The 21,450-nt window shown below is 42.3% G+C and overlaps 1 protein-coding gene across 1 annotated transcript; it reads left to right on the forward strand.

The window, feature by feature from the left end:
* Positions 1–1,103: 1,103 nt before the first annotated feature.
* itga2b (integrin, alpha 2b) lies at positions 1,104–21,185 on the forward strand (the record flags this gene model as incomplete). The annotated part of the gene is made up of 31 exons (XM_080045912.1): positions 1,104–1,252; positions 4,239–4,366; positions 5,505–5,608; positions 5,817–5,982; positions 6,095–6,144; positions 6,340–6,385; positions 6,542–6,655; positions 6,914–6,958; positions 7,088–7,131; positions 9,884–9,949; positions 10,099–10,151; positions 10,293–10,365; positions 10,526–10,661; positions 11,038–11,223; positions 11,478–11,523; positions 12,083–12,184; positions 12,562–12,617; positions 13,024–13,175; positions 14,293–14,406; positions 14,820–14,887; positions 14,990–15,125; positions 15,396–15,488; positions 16,095–16,174; positions 16,910–16,990; positions 18,321–18,426; positions 18,708–18,863; positions 18,960–19,046; positions 19,280–19,399; positions 19,530–19,631; positions 19,827–19,949; positions 21,022–21,185. 31 exons carry the CDS (start codon positions 1,104–1,106, stop codon positions 21,091–21,093), a joined length of 3,054 nt encoding a protein of 1,017 aa, XP_079902038.1. The 3' UTR covers positions 21,094–21,185.
* Between the last annotated feature and the right edge of the window lie 265 nt (positions 21,186–21,450).

Here is a 21,450-nt window from a genome sequence, read left to right on the forward strand (position 1 = left end):
GCATCAAATGTTCTCTCAAAATAGTCTCAGAGTCGTCGCTGTGTCACCAATCCGTCTCCAACCCTTCACAGTTTAGTTTCCATGAGACAGAATGTGAGAGAAATGTAAAACAAGTTTGCGAGTGGTTGGCGATCGTCGGGATAACATGGGGCGATGCCAGGAGACATGTATGCCAGCTCCCGGACAATTTTGATCCAAATTTCGGCGGGGGCAAGCGAAACATTCGCAAATGTGGGGCGACTGTGGCTCAGGTGGCAGAGCGGGTCGACCGATGATCAAAGGGTTGGTGGTTCGATCCCCGCCCTGCCACTTGTGTCATAGTTGTTGTGTCCTTGGGCAAGACACTTCACCCACCTTGCCTCGTGTGAATGTCGATAGTTAGCCTGCTATCGGTGTATGAATGAGTGTGTAAAAGAGTCTTCGGACTCAATGGGATAAAGGTAAAAAAAAAAAAAAACTTGCCATAATGACCAATTCAATGAGAATGTGATAATTGTCCCCATTTCGCATATTCTCTCGCAATTGTGTCTCCAACTTTCTCAGCCCAGTGAGATAGGGCCTTTAACCAAGCATATTTAGGACTTTTTTGACATAAAAAAAAAAAATTCGCCTACCATTGCTACTAATGCAGTAATACAGTTGGGGGATCCTTATATAAATGGGTAATCTAAGTAAGTGTTGGTGGCGTGTGTTGGTGTTGTCAATTTTTTTGTTTGTTCATATCTGACTTAGAGGCACAACTGAAGAGCATAAAAGACTAACTTTCACAAACACACAAAACAGATAAACGCTATTTTATTTTTAGCTTCTAATCAACAGGAAACATGCAGTACAGGGTGGTGTAACCGACGCAACCCGCTGTCAATCACACACACACACACACACACACACACACACACACACACACACACACACACACACACACAAATACACAGGCACAGACACAAACACACACACAAACACACACACACACACAAACACACACAGACACAGACAGAAAAACAAACACACACACACGCAGGGTTTATATCATCCAGATACTCACAACGACTCCAGTCACTTTACAGACGGGCACGCAGACAGGCAGGCAGACAGACAGTGAGATGTGTGTGTTCAGGTGTGTGTGTGTGCTGCTGTGTGTGTGTGTCAGTGTGTGTGTGTGTCTGAACCTGTTGGATGAAGCTGTGACCTTCAGCGGACCAACAGGAAGTTTGTTTGGATTCTCCGTCGACTTTCACACCTTCAACAACACGTAAGAAATATTTATTTCACCTTTAAGAATGTTCTTAACCTTGTAGCCAATAAAGTTATAACTTTTCAGTTTTTAATGTAAGAAAAGACGATAGCGTAAGAATTTTTTTTAACTAATAACATTCTAACCTTTTGCCCATGATGTAATTATATGCTATATTAGGACATTATTGGGCAGGTTTAAAAAAATCCTTTAAAAATGCAATTTAGTGAAGGGAAGTTATTTCGTTAAGGGAAATAGTTATTAAGGTGAACATTGGTAAACTGGGACGCGTAAACTTGATCCAGTATCTTTTACTGATCAAAACCTTTCATCTGATGCATAATTTCATCCCTGTTTGGTTTTTCACTTTCATTTTTAAAAGTGTGTAAAAGTTAACCTTAGTATTTCAAGATATACGTTGTTATATGTGGGTTTAGGATCGCAAGCTGTTGTTCCTGGGTGAGCGTACCTATGACAAAGGCATTAAAGGGGACATATTATGAAAAACAAAACATTGCAGGTGTTTGGGCACCCTTTTAGGTTATTGGGGTCTCTACCAGCACACAAAAGCTTAAAAAAAAAAATGTGTCAGTTTCTTCAGGGATGCTTTTTTAGAAAAAAGGGGGATTTGAAGGTTTCTTCCAAAAAACACAGACTGGTGACGAAACCGGTCGGTTTTCATTACCATAAATACTCCCACGGGAAAGCTTACCAGAAACTCGGTAGTTGATTGGCAAATCAAGACGCCCCGTTGGTAATCACACACAGCTGAGCCTCCACTCGCTCATGCAACAACAGAGGAGAAGCAAGCTGCAGTGTTAGCTCATCCTCAAGCTACCATCACACCCCAGCCTCGAAGCAGACCGGGGCTGAATGGATTTTTTGTTTGGCTATGCCCAGCAAAGGTTGGCAATCTAGTGTGATCTGCTGTTATACTGGAGTGTGGAGGACATTGTGCCTGGAAGACAGAGAGACACCATCTCTCCTCTGGAAATGTAAGTAGTCCTATTTAAAAACAAATCTGTCCGTTTATGAGTTCAATGTGTGTAATGTGCTTTAATTTATTCCTCCTATAATAACCAACGCCGACTGAAACGAGAGAATGTCTCTGGGTTAAGTAGTTAGCGTTAGCGCCCGTTAGCTTTTATGCTAACGGTTAGATCTGTGAGTCTGTCCGTGACAGCCCCTGTGTGAAAACAGTGAAACTGCGTTAGCGCCCGTTAGCTTTTATGCTAACGGTTAGATCTGCGAGTCTGTCCGTGACAGCCCCTGTGTGAAAACAGTGAAACTGCGTTAGCGCCCGTTAGCTTTTATGCTAACGGTTAGATCTGTGAGTCTGTCCGTGACAGCCCCTGTGTGAAAACGGTTCAGTATAGCCCTTGAGCAAGGGCTATACTGAACTTATTAGTGGCCCATCTTATTTAATAATGGAAGAAAAAATATATTTTCATTAGTTTGTAGCTTTGCCATAACTACAGATGTATCATGTATGTAGGCTACACATGATGTAACATTGAATGTGCCATGTTTTACAGCTATCTGGGTGACCTGACGGAGCGTTGACCCACAAGGACCGTCACACTATCTGTTCCATCAGAGGACTGTTCACTGGGTGGAACAGGTGGTCTTCTTCAGGGCCCACCAGCAACAACTGGACAGTTACATACAATATGGCTTTGCTTCTGTTTGAATTATGTACACTTTATATTTCCATTTCACTGGCTATGAATAAACTGCTTTATTTTTAAGTATGGTTTTGGTCATTTTAAAATGTAATGATACTGTTTCAAAGAAAACATCTTCAGAGAGATAAAGGGTTGAATTAAAAAACGTATAAGTCAATGCATGTAGATCGGTCTGAAAACTAGTCCAACATCCTGACTATGAAAATGTGAGTTTCAAGTAATCCTTTACTACACGAAGCAAACAGTGACAGTAAGCAACACAATACATGTTTTAACAGTAAAACTTTATTATAAATGAGTGATCACAATACAAATGATACATTACCTACTAGATATTGAAAGGGTGTCAGATAATTTGCAGCTCTGACTGTAATTGTTTCTATATATATTTTTTTTTACAAAAGATAATGTCTTTCCAGTGGATCTTGACATGATACATTCCTTTCCTGCCACGTTACTGTACATTTACAGCATGGCTTCACAAAAGCTTTTTCACTCCACTGGGTTGTAGTCGATCATTCCCCAGCTTAACCTGTAGAGACATACATAAAACGTTGTATGTTACAAGTTTAGAGAGTTTATTCATAAATACTTAGCTCATATTCTGTTACTGACTGTGACATATTTAAACTGTATTTACCTGAGGATAATGTCAGGGAAACCAGAAATCTTGATGCAATTTTCACAGTTTTCAGCTCAGACTCCTGCCTGACCAGGTTCAGTTGTAAAGCTTTTGGTTTAGAAGTGATAAGTGCGCTGATATTTGCTGTAGAAATGAAGGTAAACATGGTAACATCGATCTCCATGCTGCATTGGCCAAAAGTAAACAAAACTGACAGCTGGGCGTGTGCCATGCCCATATAGGTAGGTATAGAGTAAATGAGCAGGGCGGTGCATGCACGCCCATGTAGATAGGAGGGGAGTAGATGTCAAAACCAAATTTTTTAGGGAGAGGCCAAAAAAGGCCTGAAAAGGCAATGAAGAAATGGGCATTGGTAGAAAACTAATGGGCTTTTTGTACAATAGACCATTAAAACCTTTTCTAGTAGACCTCGGAAATACACATTTAAACCCGAGTTTTTGCATAATATGTCCCCTTTAAGAAAAACTATATAAAAATAGCATTCTTTGCACTGATGGTCTCGTTTGCTGTTACATGTAAGTTATGATTATCAGAGGGAAAATGAGACAGTTTCAGAAATATTTAAATGTTCCTCGTTGCTAATTTAATTAACATTTTAATAATCTTACATAACCTTTAACCCCTTCATGCATGGTGGTCACTCCAGTGTTTAAGGTAGTTAGTTCTGTCCTTTCAGCTCCTTCGTTGTGATTGGAGCTCCCAAAGCCAACACCAGTCAATCAGGAGTGAGCGAGGGAGGGGGCGTGTTCCTCTGCCCCTGGTCAGAAGGAGGGGCCTGTGACATCATAGACTTTGACTTTGAAGGTTAGACTGCGTTCCAAATCTCCTCTTTCTTTTCTTTTCTACAAAGCTGATCATAAATAGCATAGTAGGTAGCATGCAAAAGTTTGCTACAATTGGGACATACTTTAACTTAATTATTGCCTCTTGCTAATATATCTGTCTCATCGCTGGTTGTGTTCCCTGGGAGGCTCATTCCATGTGATGTAACTTCTGCTGCAGTGGATTGTGGGTCAGAACCCCAATAAAGCTGCAGGGTTTGAACACCAAACATCACCAACGGATGTAGTAGGACATCCTTTTTTTTATTTTAACATGATGCCTCCGAAATCATGTATTGGGATCTGTTTAGGGCTGTCAAGCCATTAAAACAATTAATCTAATTAATTACAGGCTCTGTGATTAATTAATCTAAATTAATCGCATACTTTGTTTATAAACAGCTGTATAGCCTACTACAGTTTGTTTCTCTCTCTCTCTCTCTCTCTCACTCTCTCTCTCTCCGTCTCTCGTAACTTCTGTCTCCACAATAGACAGCGCTGCACTGCCACAGATGCTTATGCCGATTCATTCATCATCGTCGTACTCATAGGCAAAAATATTGAGAGAGACACACACGCACACACACACACAGACACACACACACACACGTTTACGCGGACGACGAGACAGCTAGCAAACAACATTGAGACACGGGGAGAAAGATTGAGAGATACTGTTTTGAACCTAGCCTACATTGTTGCACCCACTAAATCAATAATGCACAGACACTGGCAGCGGAGAATAAAGTAAGATGTCTTCCTACCTTCATGCTTATTAAACCGTCTATAGAGCCCTCGGCCCCCTGCTTCTCTCTTTACTTTTCTCCCTTTCACCCGCGCGGGCTGTGTCTGCTTCAGGTGCAGCTCGGTGCAGCTCCGCACCCCTTTTGCACCGGGTCAAAGGGCATTATAGAAGTGCGATTAATCTGCGTTATTTTTTTTAATCGCGTTAATTTTTCTGTGATTAATTAATCGAAATTAACGCGTTAATTTGACAGCCCTAGATCTTTTATATACTATCTATGATTGGGATGAACTAAATCTGTTTGTTTCTACTAAATAGCAGGGAAGGATGGGGATTGGGAGATTTGGTCCAATCAGGTTCTACTTCCTGTTCACAGGCGATGATGTCACCGACGGTGACGACGGTCTGATGTTCAAAAGCTTCAAGAGTAAACAATGGCTTGGAGCTTCAGTCAGATCAGTCAGCAACACACACATACTGGTGAGGACACACACACGCACCAGACACATACTCACACACACACACAGATATACACACAGACGCACGAATGCACGCAAACACACACACACACACACACACACACAGTACACCCACTCACACACACACACACACACACACACACACACACACACACACACAGAAAGACACACACACACACACATTAAAGGCGTCTGTGTGTTCCTGTCAGGCGTGTGCACCGCTGTTTCATTATAGCGCTGAGCGGGGAGGGGAGGAGTCAGGGAGGACTCCAGTAGGAAACTGTTTCCTATTGGACCAGAGCACAGGTAGCTCCGCCCCTTTCTCACCCTGCAAAGACGTCCGAATGGAGAAGGACTACAAACACCTGCAATACAGTAAGATCCATTGAAGGGTTTCAATATAATATGCAAAAGTATTATTAGGTTTTTTTTCGGGGGGGAGTGGGCTTTTTTTTGCATTTTCTGAACACACACTCTCTCTGGATAGAAACCGACCAGCGATACTGTGAGGTGGGCTTCAGCTCTGATGTCACCAAGGTGAGGGGTAGGGGCGGGGCTTCTGCTGTTACCTGGATATAGTGGCTCACCTGATAACATTCAGTTTGACTTGAGACACTTACCATGATGACACTTATTATTATTACAGGACATGGACACAACGTAACAGTTCCTATGTGTCTGTTTTCACTGTGTGTGTGTGTGTGGTGTGTGTGTGTGTGTGTGTGTGTGTAGGACGGTCGCTTGGTGCTCGGGGCTCCAGGAGGTTTCTTCTTTAAAGGTGAGCGCCGCCTCCTGATGTGTGTGTGTGTGTGTGTGTGTGTGTGTGTGTGTGTGTGTCAACTTGCTGTTATTACAACTGCAAAACAACACATGCACTGCAAATTTATTTCAAACAATATGTTAATCTGTCTGTGGTGACATCATGGTGTTTCAGGTCAGGTGATCACAGTGGGAGTGAGTGACATCATGAACAGCTGGAGGAACAACGATCACTACGTCGCTGGAGTCAGCCAATCAGATGAGAGGGGAGACCAGGACCAATACAGGGGTGAGCAGGGCTTTACATTCTGAAGTGTGTGTGTGTGTGTGTGTGTGTGTGTGTGTGTGTGTGTGTGTGTGTGTGTGTGTGTGTGTGTGTGTGTGTGTGTGTGTGTGTGTGTGTGTGTGTGTGTGTGTGAGAGAGAGTGAAAGTGAGAGTGTGAGAGTGTGAGGAGGTAACAACGTTTACCAAGTTCAAGCTTTTATTCTGAAAAGACACAGTGGTCACATAAGCCTGAGTGTATCAGCCGCTCCGTCTGTTTTACAGGTTACTCTGTGGCCAGTGGTCAGCTGACTGGAGACGCCATCACAGGTTAATTTAATTTAATTTAATTTAATTTAATTTAATTTAATTTAATTTAATTTAATTTAATTTAATTTAATTTAATTTAATTTAATTTAATTTAATTTAATCTTTTTTTATGTTTTTATTGTTTTTCAGATTATCTAGTCGGAGTCCCAAATGACAGAAACACAGCGGGAACTGTATGATTCATTCTAAAGTAGAATCTCTCTCTCTCTCTCTCTCTCTCTCTTATTCTCTCTATTCTTCTCTCTCTCTCTCTCTCTCTCTCTCTCTCTCTCTCTCTCTATATATATATATATATATATATATATATATATATATATATATATATACAGGTCCCTCTCATATAATTAGCATATTGTGATAAAGTTCAATATTTTCTGTAATGTACTGATAAACATTAGACTTTCATATAATTTAGATTCATTACACACAACTGAAGTAGTTCAAGCCTTTTATTGTTTTAATATTGATGATTTTGGCAAAAAAGTAAAGAAAAACCAAAAATCCCTATCTCAAAAAATTAGCATATTTCATCCGACCAATAAAAGAGAAGTGTTTTTAAAGCCACTACGAGTAAGTCGGCACGTTGGCGACACCTTTGAACAAAAGCGGTAGTATTATTACGACGCCAGCTGTCGTGAAGCTGTTTTCTAGCTCGTGCAGGCAGCGTGCAGATTCAAATAATCAGGAAGCAATATGGTGCGTGTCCGTGTGTTGAAAGCAAAGTGTGAGGGCACCGGACTCTTTTCGGCTCCGTGAGTCTATGGGTGACACAGCATCAACTAATGCCAGTAAGTGCTAAACACACCTGATTGCAATGAGTTGATGCATTGTCACCTCTCACGGAGCTGAACGAGTCCGTGTCCCCACACAAAGCGAATGAACGAGAGATGGCAGTTAGTTAGTATCACGATGAGGTAATGTGTTTATGTTGTAAATAATGACTATTTCAGATGAATAATGGTCATCTGATGATGCTGGTGAGGCAAAGTAAACTTTGTTTTAGTAGGCTACCGCTCATTCATTTAGGAGTAAACACTGCAGTCCATGCTGCAGTCTAGGTTCGCTGCGTGAAATTGTGTATACGTTGCTTGGCAACGCCCTCCCGCCCGACTATCACTGTCCCTTTTCGCTTTTCTTCATTGCATTTTCTTTTTTTTCTTTTATGGTTCAGCCCCGTTATCAGTCATTATGACGACAAACAACTGTCTCAAACAAGGCTCCCGCTCCCCTTCCCTCACCTGGAGGGATAGGCTTCTCAAATCGCGTAACTGCGCCACACTGAAATCTGTGACCAATACGGATATGTGACCACAGAGCATGCACGCGTGAACCGAAAATCGGACTGGGTGTACGACCAGATCAAATGCAGTAATAAAAACTATATAAAAACGTCTTTCTTTGCACTGATGGTCTCGTTTGCTGTTAAAGGTAATTTATGATTATGAGAGGAAACATGAGGCTGTTTAAAAGATATTTAAAAGTTACTCGTTGCCGCTTTGATACAAAAAAGTCAACCTTCAAATAATTATGTTCAGTTATGCACTCAATACTTGGTCGGGAATCCTTTCGCAGAAATGACTGCTTCAATGCGGCGTGGCATGGAGGCAATCAGCCTGTGGCACTGCTGAGGTGTTATGGAGGCCCAGGATGCTTCGATAGCGGCCTTAAGCTCATCCACAGTGTTGGGTCTGGTGTCTCTCAACTTCCTCTTCACAATATCCCACAGATTCTCTATGGGGTTCAGGTCAGGAGAGTTGGCAGGCCAATTGAGCACAGTAATACCATGGTCAGTAAACCATTTACCAGTGGTTTTGGCACTGTGAGCAGGTGCCAGGTCTTGTTGAAAAATTAAATCTTCATCTCCATAAAGCTTTTCAGCAGATGGAAGCATGAAGTGCTCCAAAATCTCCTGATAGCTAGCTGCATTGACCCTGCCTTTGATAAAACACAGTGGACCAACACCAGCAGCTGACATGGCACCCCAGACCATCACTGACTGTGGGTACTTGACACTAGACTTCAGACATTTTGGCATTTCCTTCTCCCCAGTCTTCCTCCAGACTCGATTTCCGAATGACATGCAAAATTTGCTTTCATCCGAAAAAAGTACTTTGGACCACTGAGCAACAGTCCAGTGCTGCTTCTCTGTAGCCCAGGTCAGGCGCTTCTGCCGCTGTTTCTGGTTCAAAAGTGGCTTGACCTGGGGAATGCGGCACCTGTAGCCCATTTCCTGCACACGCCTGTGCACGGTGGCTCTGGATGTTTCTACTCCCAACTCAGTCCACTGCTTCCGCAGGTCCCCCAAGGTCTGGAATCGGCCCTTCTCCACAATCCTCCTCAGGGTCCGGTCACCTCTTCTGGTTGTATAGCGTTTTCTGCCACACTTTTTCCTTCCCACAGACTTCCCACTGAGGTGCCTTGATACAGCACTCTGGGAACAGCCTATTCGCTCAGAAATGTCTTTCTGTGTCTTACCCTCTTGCTTGAGGGTGTCAATGATGGCCTTCTGGACAGCAGTCAGGTCGGCAGTCTTACCCATGATTGCGGTTTTGAGTAATGAACCAGGCTGGGAGTTTTTAAAAGCCTCAGGAATCTTTTGCAGGTGTTTAGAGTTAATTAGTTGATTCAGATGATTAGGTTAAGAGCTCGTTTAGAGTACCTTTTCATGATATGCTAATTTTTTGAGATAGGAATTTGGGGTTTTCATGAGCTGTATGCCAAAATCATCAGTATTAAAACAACAAAAGACCTGAAATATTTCAGTTGGTGTGCAATGAATCTAAAATATATGAAAGTATTATTATCATTACATTATGGAAAATAATCAACTTTATCACAATATGCTAATTATATGAGAAGGACCTGTATATATATATATATATTATACATGTGTGTGTGTGTGTGTGTGTGTGTGTGCGTTGACAGGTGACGGTCTACGATGGGCGGAGTGTTGGAACCCTGAGGGCCCATCACACCTTTCAGGGAGCTCAGGTGTGTGTGAATGTGTGTGTGTGTGTGTGTGTGTGTGTGTGTGTGTGTGTGTGTGTGTGTGTGTGTGTGTGTGTGTGTGTGTCATCAGATGGTAAACTGCTGGTATGACATCATATTTCTCACAGAGTAATAATTCCTGTGTCCTGCAGGTGGCCTCGTACTTTGGACACAGCGTCGCCGTCGCCGACATCAACAGTGACGGGTAAGAAACAGGAAATGAGTTCGAACGCTAACATGCTAACAGCAAGAAATGACATGCTAAGGTTCTTGTTAATGTGTGTTTCTGTTTGTGTGTGTGTTTGTGCGTGTGTGTGTGTGTGTGTGTGTGTGTGTGTGCATGTAGTCTGGATGACGTGTTGATTGGAGCTCCTCTCTTCATGGACAGAGTGACGGAGCAGCTGCAGGAGAGGGGACAGGTATGGGGTTAGGTGGTGGTTGACACACACACAACAGTAGTGCAAGGACACAGTGCAGATAAAAAGTGTGTTGTTAATACAACATTTTAAATAAAAATAAATAAAAAATCAATGAAGAAAGACAAAACAAAAGCGTAAGGCCCTTTGCTCCTTGCTGCAGGTGGTGGTTTACCTGCAGAGGAGGAAAGGTGTTTTCTCCTCTCAGCCCGACCAATCACTGACCGGCTCCTCTGTGTACGGACGCTTTGGCTCCGCCCTCTCTGCCTTGGGAGACCTCGACATGGACGGTTACCACGGTAAACAGGCAACAAGTGATCACTCACCCAATCACCCACCCACTCACTCACCCACCCCAGACCTGGCTCCTGATTGGTTTAAAATGATGGCATGTTGTCATTTAACAAGGTTGGGTTTGTTTATCAGTTGATAGATAGATAGATAGATAGATAGATAGATAGATAGATAGATAGATAGATAGATAGATAGATAGATAGATAGATAGATAGATAGATAGATAGATAGATAGATAGATAGATAGATAGATAGATAGATAGATAGATAGATAGATAGATAGATAGATAGATAGATAGATGGATAGATGGAGAGATAGATGGATGGATACATACAGAAAGTGGTTACTGTAACCATAGTGAGATCTGTGTGTATGTTCAGATGTTGCGATCGGGGCTCCCTGGTCCGGACAGCAGGGGCAGGGCCAGGTGTTCATCTACCTGGGCAGCAGTGAGGGCCTGTTGGCCACGCCCACACAGGTCATCAACAGCCTGTCGCCTAGCAACAGGACGGCCTTCGGCTTCACACTGAGAGGAGGGGCCGACGTGGATGGGAACGGATACCCAGGTATGAAACACTCACTCACTCACTCACTCACTCACTCACTCATTTTCTGTCAAACTTAAATGAAAATATCTTTAATTTGGATTCATAAATATGCCTAATAGGCCACCGTTGCTTCTGTAAATTCTCCAAAAGGGAAGGGTTAGCAAGGGAGCGTTGACATCTAGAACTTTCACCTCTAGATGCCACTAAATATATTCAGATATTACACACTGCACCTTTAAATGAATAGATTAGTAATGACTTTGTGTTGACAGATCTACTGGTTGGAGCGTGGGCCGCAGACAGAGCTTATGTGTACAGGTGAGAACAAACACTAGAATATATGATCAATAATAAATATGTTTAACATTAAGTAACTGCTGTCATTTTGGAATCTTTTTATCCTGTACATATAAGAATTGAATGTATTGGGTGGGGAGGGAGGGGCCTCCACTGGGTTTTTCGTGTTTATATTTGACTTTTCTTTTGTATTGTCTTGCAAATGTCCTGCCGTCCTTTGTTGTTTGGTATTTTTCTGTCTGTTAAAAATGGAAAATAAATGAAAAGTTAATCACAATACAATAGTGCAAATAATGATTATGGAAAGTTTAGTTGATGTAAGTGCTTTAGAAGTTGAGAGTTTTGGTTCAGAGTATTGAAAAAAACTAATGTTGAGATAATGGTCGTTAAAGATGGTTGTATAGGAGAAATATACAGACGCAAACAGACAAGGTTTAGTCAAATAAACACCTGAATGTACATGTTGGACCGTTGATTTATACTAGTATGAAAGAAGACATGTTATGGAAGATAAATAGACAGAAATCTAGAAATGTAACAGTGTTCGATAAACATTGTGTGTGTGTGTGTGTGTGTCCAGGTCGCGTGCTGTGATCCGATCCAGACTCACTGTGTCTATAATGCCAGATTTCCTCAATCCAGACGTTAAACCGTGTCAACGAGGACAAGTGCATGTTTCATGGTAACTCACTCATTCACTCACTCACTCACACACACTCACTCACCCGCTCACTCACTCACTCACCCGCTCACTCACTCACCCGCTCACTCGCTCACTCACTCACTCACTCACTCACTCAGCCACCAAAAACATCTACAAAATAAAATAAAAATACTTTTTACATTCATCCCTTGTTTTTGAACTGTTATATGTCACAGTTTAATATAAGCTCTTTTGGTTTTTGAACAGTTAGATTATTTGGGTTGAGGGTCAGGTGTGGTGATGCAGAAGAACTGTTCCATTTTGTGCTTAATAGTGTTTAGCTTGACTCTGCTGGCTGCCCTCTGATGAATGACAAATGTTTTCATGAATTAAAATCACATTCTCCGTGTTTGTAGCTTTGAGGTCCAGCTGTGCGTCTACGTGTCTGGTCACATGATTCCACAGGTGACAGGTAAACAACTCACTCACTCAGACACACACACACACTCACTCAGACACACACACAGACACTCACTCACTCACTCAACCACTCACTCACTCACAAAAATTATCTTTGTCAAAATCATTGAATATCTCCTCATGATCTGCTACCTGAAAGAAAAGCCAGATGTAAATACACAGCCTGAATTCTGTAAATGGGAATGTTGCTATCTTCGGTGGGCCCTTGCTTTACTATACATATCAGTTTACAAAGCCTAGGCTGTGTATTAACACTGCATTTTTTTTCAGCGCACACACAGTACAGACAGGTAGTGGATCATGAGGAGATATTCACTGATTTTGTCAACAAGCGTTCTCCAGAATCACTGACTCCACACTTAACTTACATACATTTTACCTGTGCTCTCCTTGTTCAGAGCTGGGGGTGGAGCTACAGCTGGACAGTATGAAGCAGCCAATGGCACGACGGACTGTTCTGATGTCGACCAATCAGCCGCAAGGAAAGTTTGAGCTGAGCGTTGACAGGGAAAAGGGACTGTCCTGTGTTAATTACACCTCTTACTTAAGGGTGAGTGGCTGACAGTGTGTGTGTGTGTGTGTGTGTGTGTGTGTGTGTGTGTGTGTGCGTGTAGGTGTGTGTGTCTGTTACATTTTGCCAAATTTGCCTATTAATTCAAAAATAAAAAAAAGGCTGTAATACAAAAACATCATCTGGTAAAGTTGAATGTGTGTTTGTGTGGTAGAGGAGAACAGGGTAAGTAGGCACACGTTTTACTGTAGTGAGAATTGCTCATCACCTAAACATCTTTCAATAGTCATTCCTACATTAAATTGAAGCTTAAGGTGTTGGCTTGAAATGTGTACCCCTCACTTTTTATATCTTATTGTAATAAAGAAGAAATTAATCATCAGACACCCTTACACATTGTGACAACCAACCCCATCAAGGGGTCGGTTGTCTCACACTATGGGGTTGTTTGTCACAATGTTATCTTAATGGGAATAATCTTAAAAAGAAGGCAAGAAAGCAGAACTAAATATGAAAGTTGCATTGTCAAGTTGACAAATAGGCCTACATAACTTACTGTAGCCTTGGTAGCCGGTCTAGTTTGGGATGCACTGGGTTGTTTTGATTTTGTTGCCCTTTTTTCTTTTGCATGCTAGCTGCCTTTTCCTGCTCTATTCTCTCGTTATCTGGGGTGTCAGTGAGGATACAGCTTGACAATTTCTTTCATTATTGGGTTCCTTTTCTGGCTGCAGCCTTTGGATAACATGTGACAACCAACCCCCCAAAAAATGTGATGATCAACCCCAACTTGAATTTCTTGCTAGCATCAAGGCCAACAACCATCTGACAACTAATTAGCTTGCTAACCACAATCTAAACTATAGTTTACCCTTCACACTTTGTATGGGTAACAAGTATTTTGTTATAAACCCATTGTGTAAAAGCCTAGAAGAAAAATACTGAGGAGCTAAATATTTTCAATTTGACATGAAAAACACGAACAGTCCTCTCACCTCAAATTCAGCAGTCTAACTCCAAGGAAGACTATGTAGGTGACCTCTGATCCCAATTCTGGATATTTACATACCAAAATGTCACAGACAGCGCCTTCTGGTTCCGCGATATAACGATTGTGACAACTAACCCGTGTGATATATAACCCCGTTCTCCCCTAAAGTCTGAAGAGGAGGTTCGAGATAAATTGAGTCCTATCTTCATCAGTGCTGACATCAGTCTCCTCAACTCTACCCAGCATGCTTTGCTGCACGGACAAACACACAACGCTGCACAGGTGAGTTACACACACACACACACAAATTTGGTTTTGTTTGTACACTTGTGAGGACTTTCATTCAGTGTGTTGGCCTACTTAAATCTAGACCCTCCAGGTGAACTTCATTCAGAAAACTGTTAAGAAAACTGAGATGTTTAACTTATAAATCATCAAGAAACTATGAAACTTTGCTAGCTGAAAACTCATGTTGAGATAATGTCCGTTAAATATGGTTGTATAGGAGAAATACTGTATACAGATGCAAACAGACAAGGTTTAGTCAAATAAACACCTAAATGTAAATTTTGGACCTTTGATTTATACTAGTATGACCAGTGCTTAAAAAAGAAATGTGTTTGCCTAAACATTGTGTGTACGTGTGTGTGTGTGTGTGTGTGTGTCTGTCTGCCTGTGTGTGTGTGTGTGTGTAGACCAGGATCATTCTAGACTGTGGAGATGACAACATCTGTATTCCTGACCTGAAGCTGAGAGCTGAGGCGTGAGTCACCAAAACACACATCATCTATAAAACGTTTAAACTTTACCAGCAACAAAGCACATCATGCTGTGTGTGTGTGTGTGTGTGTGTGTGTGTGTGTAGTGAGTCAGACAGTGTGCTTGTTGGTGGGGATCAGTCTGTGTGTCTCTCTGTGTCGGCGGTGAATGACGGTGAAGGAGCATTTGAGACGGAGCTGCTGGTTAGAATCCCAGAACACACACACTACCAGAGCAGCCAGGTGACACACACACACACACACACACACACACACACACACACACAGACACACACACATTAAAACATTTACGGTTTGTTCTTGCTGCTTAAACACTACTAGGTTGTTGTAGTACATTAACTTAAACATTTCCACTTGTAGTGCGTTTATTTACCAAACTGAATGCACATTCTGAGCTTCACACTCAGTTTGGAACTTTCAGTTGCACAAACACACACACACACACACACACACACACACACCAGGCTCATCATATTAACTCTCTGTCTGCAGGGTGTGAACAGACTGGTGTGTGTTCAGAGGAAAGAGAATCAGACTGTTGTTGTGACCTGTGACCTCGGAAACCCAATGAGACAAAACACCACTGTAAGAGACAAACACACACACACACACACACACACACACACACAGGAGTGGATTTTACTCCCGTCCCAATCCCGGAAAGTTTACTGGAATGAATCCCACTCCAGTCCAGTTTTTTTTTTTTCATATGCTTTCAAGTCCTGCAAAAAATGTCAGCTTCTTATACACATGCACAGTTGCAATGCCGTGTGTGTTTTAGGCACGCCTGCTGAACATGACCCTGGGGGCGGGCTTAATGGAAGGCTGACATCGTCGAGTCATTTTATTCAATTTCCGACTAACAATCAAGATTGTGACACCCCAATGATATTATAATAACTTTGACTAAAAACAAGCACTTGTTAGATCTTCATGTAGCACTTACGTGTGCCACTTTGTAGTTTGGTTTATCTGAAGCTATAGTACTGACGTGATTCTTGTTGTTCTGAGTTTGTACCTTCATGGTTGAATGACCTTAATGGAAGTCGCTTTGGATAAAAGCCTCAGCTAAATAAAATGTAATGTAATGTATAATTAGTCACAATATAATGAGACAGTTTTATGTTGCTGAGAACATTTAAACTGTTGTGTGTGGTGCGTGTATGTGTGTGTGTGTGTGTGTGTGTGTAGGTGCAGACAGGTCTTGTGTTCAGTGTTGGTCGACTGGAGGAAGTGGAGAGTCACATCAGCTTCAGCCTCAGAATCAGGAGGTAAAAACTGTCCGTCTATCTGTCTGTCTGTCTGTCTGTCTGTCTATCTTTCTGCGAGTGTATTTTAAATGCCTATACTCTCCGTTCTACACAGCCGTTTAATGATGCATCAAAATCATTTTTAAACTTCCAGATGGACACGTTCTAGTCATCTGTAATGTTCCTAACTTTCCTACCGTGTTGAAGAATTGTACGTGAAAAATCACTTTTTGACAAAATCAATAAATATCTCCTCATGATCTGCTTCCTGTCTGCAGCCTACTCTGTGTGCTCTGGGAAATACATCCAGGGTCACACAGCCTAGGATCTGTAAACGGGTATGTAAACAAAGGGCCCACCATAGCAAGCAACACACCTGTTTACAGAGCCTAGGCTGTGTATTGACATTGAAGGTTATTCCCAGCGCACACACTGTACGGACAAGGTACATTTCTTGTTTTTGGAAACATTGGAACAAATGTATAAATGTGTTTTAATCACTTTGAACTTATGAACTTAAATGAATATAACTTTTTTTGTCTGTCTATCTATCTATCTATCTATCTATCTATCTATCTATCTATCTATCTATCTATCTATCTATCTATCTATCTATCTATCTATCTATCTATCTATCTATCTATCTATCTATCTATCTATCTATCTATCTATCTATCTATCTATCTGTCTGTCTGTCTGTCTGTCTGTCTGTCTGTCTGTCTGGTCTGTCTGTCTATCTATCTATCTATCTATCAGTAAGAACTCAGTGAACCCAAACAGCAATGAGGTCACTGTGAGGGTCGCAGTCCGAGCTGAGGCATCACTGGAGATCAGAGGGTAAAACCACACAAACACACACACACACACACACACACACAACCCTAAAACAGGCAACGTGCACTGGGAGATACATACTCTTTAACATCCTGTAGCGGGCTTGCTGGAAGGTTTTCACTAATCTAGTTAGCATTTATCAAAAGACTTGTCTGTTATTAGCATCTAGGTGACATGATTTGGTTCAAGTTATCTTTCATTGTTTAGTCAGCCTGATCAGAAATCAACATGGACGCCAGTGGTGAAGCGCCAGCTTCCCAGGGTGTAAGTAATCATATATTAGACATACTTATTTTTGTTAAAGTTTGGCCTGTCAGCGTGTTCAAGGTACACATGATACCAAAGCCCCCTTGGCGCCGATTCTGGTCCCCGAGAGGCATTTCGACCAGGTCAAAAAGGACCTGGTGGGCCCCCTGCCTTCCTCCCGTAGGTTCACTGACCTCCTCACCTTGGTGGACAGCACCACCAGGTAGCCGGAAGCCATTCCTCTGCATTCGCTGAGGAGGACTGGGCGTTCCTCAGGTCATAGGTGGCCCGTTTTGGTATGCCGGCTGACCTACAGAGGCCCACAGTTCACATCCGAGCTGCATGGCTAAAGGGTCGCAACTGGGTTGACTGCCTCCTGTGGTTGTTGGCTTGTTTGGCTCTCTGCCCCTAAGGAGGACCTGCAGTTTTCATTCGCTGAATTGGTTTACAGACAGCCACTGGTGGTCCCAGGAAAGTTCCTTCAGGACGCTGCGGTTCTGTGGATGGGCGCGTCACATTGGACTTTTGCCCTGGGCAACTCCAGCCCCTTCACTCAGATCCCCCTGAAGACTCCCCTATGATGGGCCCTTCTGTGTCCTGGAGGCGGGGACCAAGAACTTTGTGGTGGACATGGGGGATAAGCTAGAGCGGGTCACTATGGACCGTCTCAAGCCTGCCCATCTGGATGTGGCTGATCCAATATGATGAAACTAGATTGGTAAAACTGAATAAAATGTACTTAAAAAGTAGTATTTGTAATTTAAATGGGAAAGATAAACAGCAATTTATAATTTCTGTTCATCAAATTAAAAATTTATATTTTTACCATTTCGGCTTTTTTTATACCTTAATAGGGCAACGTATCCTGGGAGATACAACTCGTAAAACCCAAAATATACAAAGTATAAAAAAATTTGATGCGGAAATATTTTTCTTTGGTCTTGAAGAGATGAGTGATAACATGAAAATATTTTTAGAAACTCATTTTTCACTGTTGCCTGTTTAAGGGTTAATCATACACACACTCAATCATATACACACACACACTCAATCATATACACTGAATATGATTGTTCTTGTGTTTCAGAGGCTCCTCCCCTCCGGAGATTGTCCTGCCCCTCCCTGACTGGACGCTTGCAATGCATCCTGGGAGTTTAGAGGAAGTGGGTCCGCTGGTAGAACACGTTTATGAGGTCAGGAACCATTTATTATATAACTGATCTTATTAATGTTGGAGCTATTTGCTTGTTTTGTTATAATTTGGTTTGGTTTGTAATTTGCGGACAGACTCCATCTGTAGTCCCAGGCCAGATGTCTCCTAAAATACATTAATGACAGTTTTAAAACAATTGCATTTGAGATTTCTAGAATCCACAAACAGTGTTTTTTTAAACCCTTTTTTTTACAAACACAAAAAACATTTGACGTTTTTTATTGTGTGTGTGTGTGTGTGTGTGTGTGTGTGTGTGTGTAGTTGAAGAACCTCGGCCCCTCTGCTGTTAACGCCCGGCTCACCGTTGACTTCCTGTCCAGCTGGCGACATCACTTCCTACTTTACGTTTTCACCAACGCGACCGAAGAATCACTGAGATGTTGGGCTCAGGACGCATCACAAATAGACACACTGCAGGTACCAAACACACACACACACACACACACACACACACACACACATACACACACACACCTGTCTGTCTGTCTGCTACCTGTCTCTCTCTCTCTGCAGCTGACCGGTAACTCCTCCAGTGTTGCTGTAGTTTCTCCATTGATCCAGCAGGAGGAGACAAACTCACACACACAGATTGTTCATCTGGTAAGAACACACACACACACACACACACAAACACACACACACACACACACACACACACACACACACACACACACACACACACACACACACACACACACACACTTCATCTGGTAGAAACTCTGCAATACACAACTATTATTCATTAGAATACATACAAATAGCCTATACTGTAGAGACAATAGTGTGTATGTGTGTGTGTGTGTGTGTGTGTGTGTGTGTGTGTGTGTGTGTAGAACTGCAGCAGTAGTGAGACGGGATGCGTCCGGTTTGTGTGTGATGTCACAGATTTGGGGCGGGGCTTCAGCGCTGTCGTCAGAATCTCAGCCCGACTGTGGACACACACATTCATACAGGTACACACACACACACACACACGCACACACACACACACACACACACACACACACACACACAGACAGACATACACACACACACACACACACACACACACACACACAGGTGATAATCTGATCCTCTCCACAGACTCCCTATGTGAACTATGACCTCACGTCGTTCGCTCACTATGATGTCATCAACACATCATCCATCGTCCAATCAACGTTGCTGTCCAGTGGAGACGCACAGGTACACACACACACACAAACAAACACACACACAAACAAACACGCTTTCAACTCCTGTGAAAATCTGTCCGTGTGTGTGTGTGTGTGTGTGTGTTTGTGTCTCTCTGTATGTGTTTGTGAATGCGTGTGTGTGTCTCTCTTTCTCTCTGTATGTGTTTGTAAATGTGTGTGTGTGTGTGTGTGTGTGTGTGTGTAGACCCAGCTCACTGTAACATGGCGGCCCCCTGATGCAGAGAAAGACGTTCCTATTGGCTACATCGTCCTGTCAATCATCTCTGGACTCCTTCTACTGGGCATGCTCAGTGTCATCTTCTGGAAGGTACACACATACACACACACACAGACACACCATCAACACACTTTTTACAAGCATTTAAAGTATCTATGAGGAAATTTTAAATATTTCTTAAACAGTCTAATTTTTCATCTGATGATCATGAATTAGATGTAATAGCAAACCAGACCATCAGTGCAAAGAATGCTATTTTTATATGTTTTTTCTTAATGCCAGGACAGGATAGCCTGGCTCCGCCCACCTACCTACTTCTGCTCAATTGTCATTTCCCTTCAGTAGTTAGTCTGGGTCCGCGGTATATTCACGGGGTTTCTATCTTACCGGTCCAATCAGCGGCTGAGAGGGAGTGGCTGAGAACAATGACGTTTAGGTCGTGCGCCAGTTTCAGTTGTAGTCAGAAGCCGGCGCATGATGTCACAACCAAACATTATGCGATTGGTTGGCAGATCCAGAGTGGCACTGGGCAGATCCAATAGTTTTAAACTTCAACAGACACCCGCCTTCAAGTTAGTATACGTTTGTCTATTGAGCGATTCCAGATCCTCTGTACAAATGAAATGAAGTACGATGGTCTGGTAGAACCAGGCTAAGGACAGGAGGGTGTTAGTAGTAAAACTAGTGGTGGCTGCTATTACATCTACGGTGCCCACCATCTCTACCATTAAGTCCTTGAGCAAGACACTTAACCCCAAACTGCTCCAGGGGCGCTGTACTATGGCTGACCCTGTGTGAGGACCCCCTCTGGAGAACTTCATGTGTGTGTGTGTAGAAATGTAGAAGTAGAGAGCGAAAACTTAATTTCAGTTACCATGCATGACTTACCTTGCATGTGTGTTAATTGACTAAATAAAGACATAACTTTTTTTAATTAAGACGTAACTGAAAGTCCCACACAGAGTGTGCAGCTCAGAATGTGCATTCAGTTTGGTAAATTAATACATGGACTACAAGTGGAAATGTTTTAAGATAATGTGCTTCAACAACCTAGTAGTGCAGCAAACCGTAAATGTTTTAATGTGTGTTTATGGGTGTGTGTGTGTGTGTGTGTGTGTGTGTGTGTGTGTGTGTGTGTGTGTGTGTGTGTGTGTGTGTGTAGCTGGGATTCTTCCAGCGTACACGCCCCCCCACTGATGAAGATGAGAAAGAAGAGTGCCTGGATCAAGAATAACACACACACACACACACACACGCTCAAGAATAACATGTTTACATTGATAATATTCACGTCACAACTGAATTCTGGGTAATGTAGTTCACATCCAGTGTTTAGATTTCACTTTGAATCTTATTGTTAAGTTTAATTTAAAGCTATAGTGCGTAAGTTATGTCGCCCCATGAGGAATTCTATCATTCTCCCCTGTAAACACGGCCATACTGAGAAATACAGAGAGAGTTTTGTAGAGCTGATAGGATTAATCGACATTGTGTCAACGCCTTTGGCGATGGCTTGGATGTAACCAACGTTCATTTATATGCAGAACTTAAGCACTATAGCTTTAAAACTGTTGTTTCATAATTAACTCTT

This window comes from Ammodytes marinus (genome assembly GCF_949987685.1).
Source record: "Ammodytes marinus genome assembly, chromosome: 17".
NCBI classification, from domain to species: Eukaryota; Metazoa; Chordata; class Actinopteri; order Uranoscopiformes; family Ammodytidae; genus Ammodytes; species Ammodytes marinus.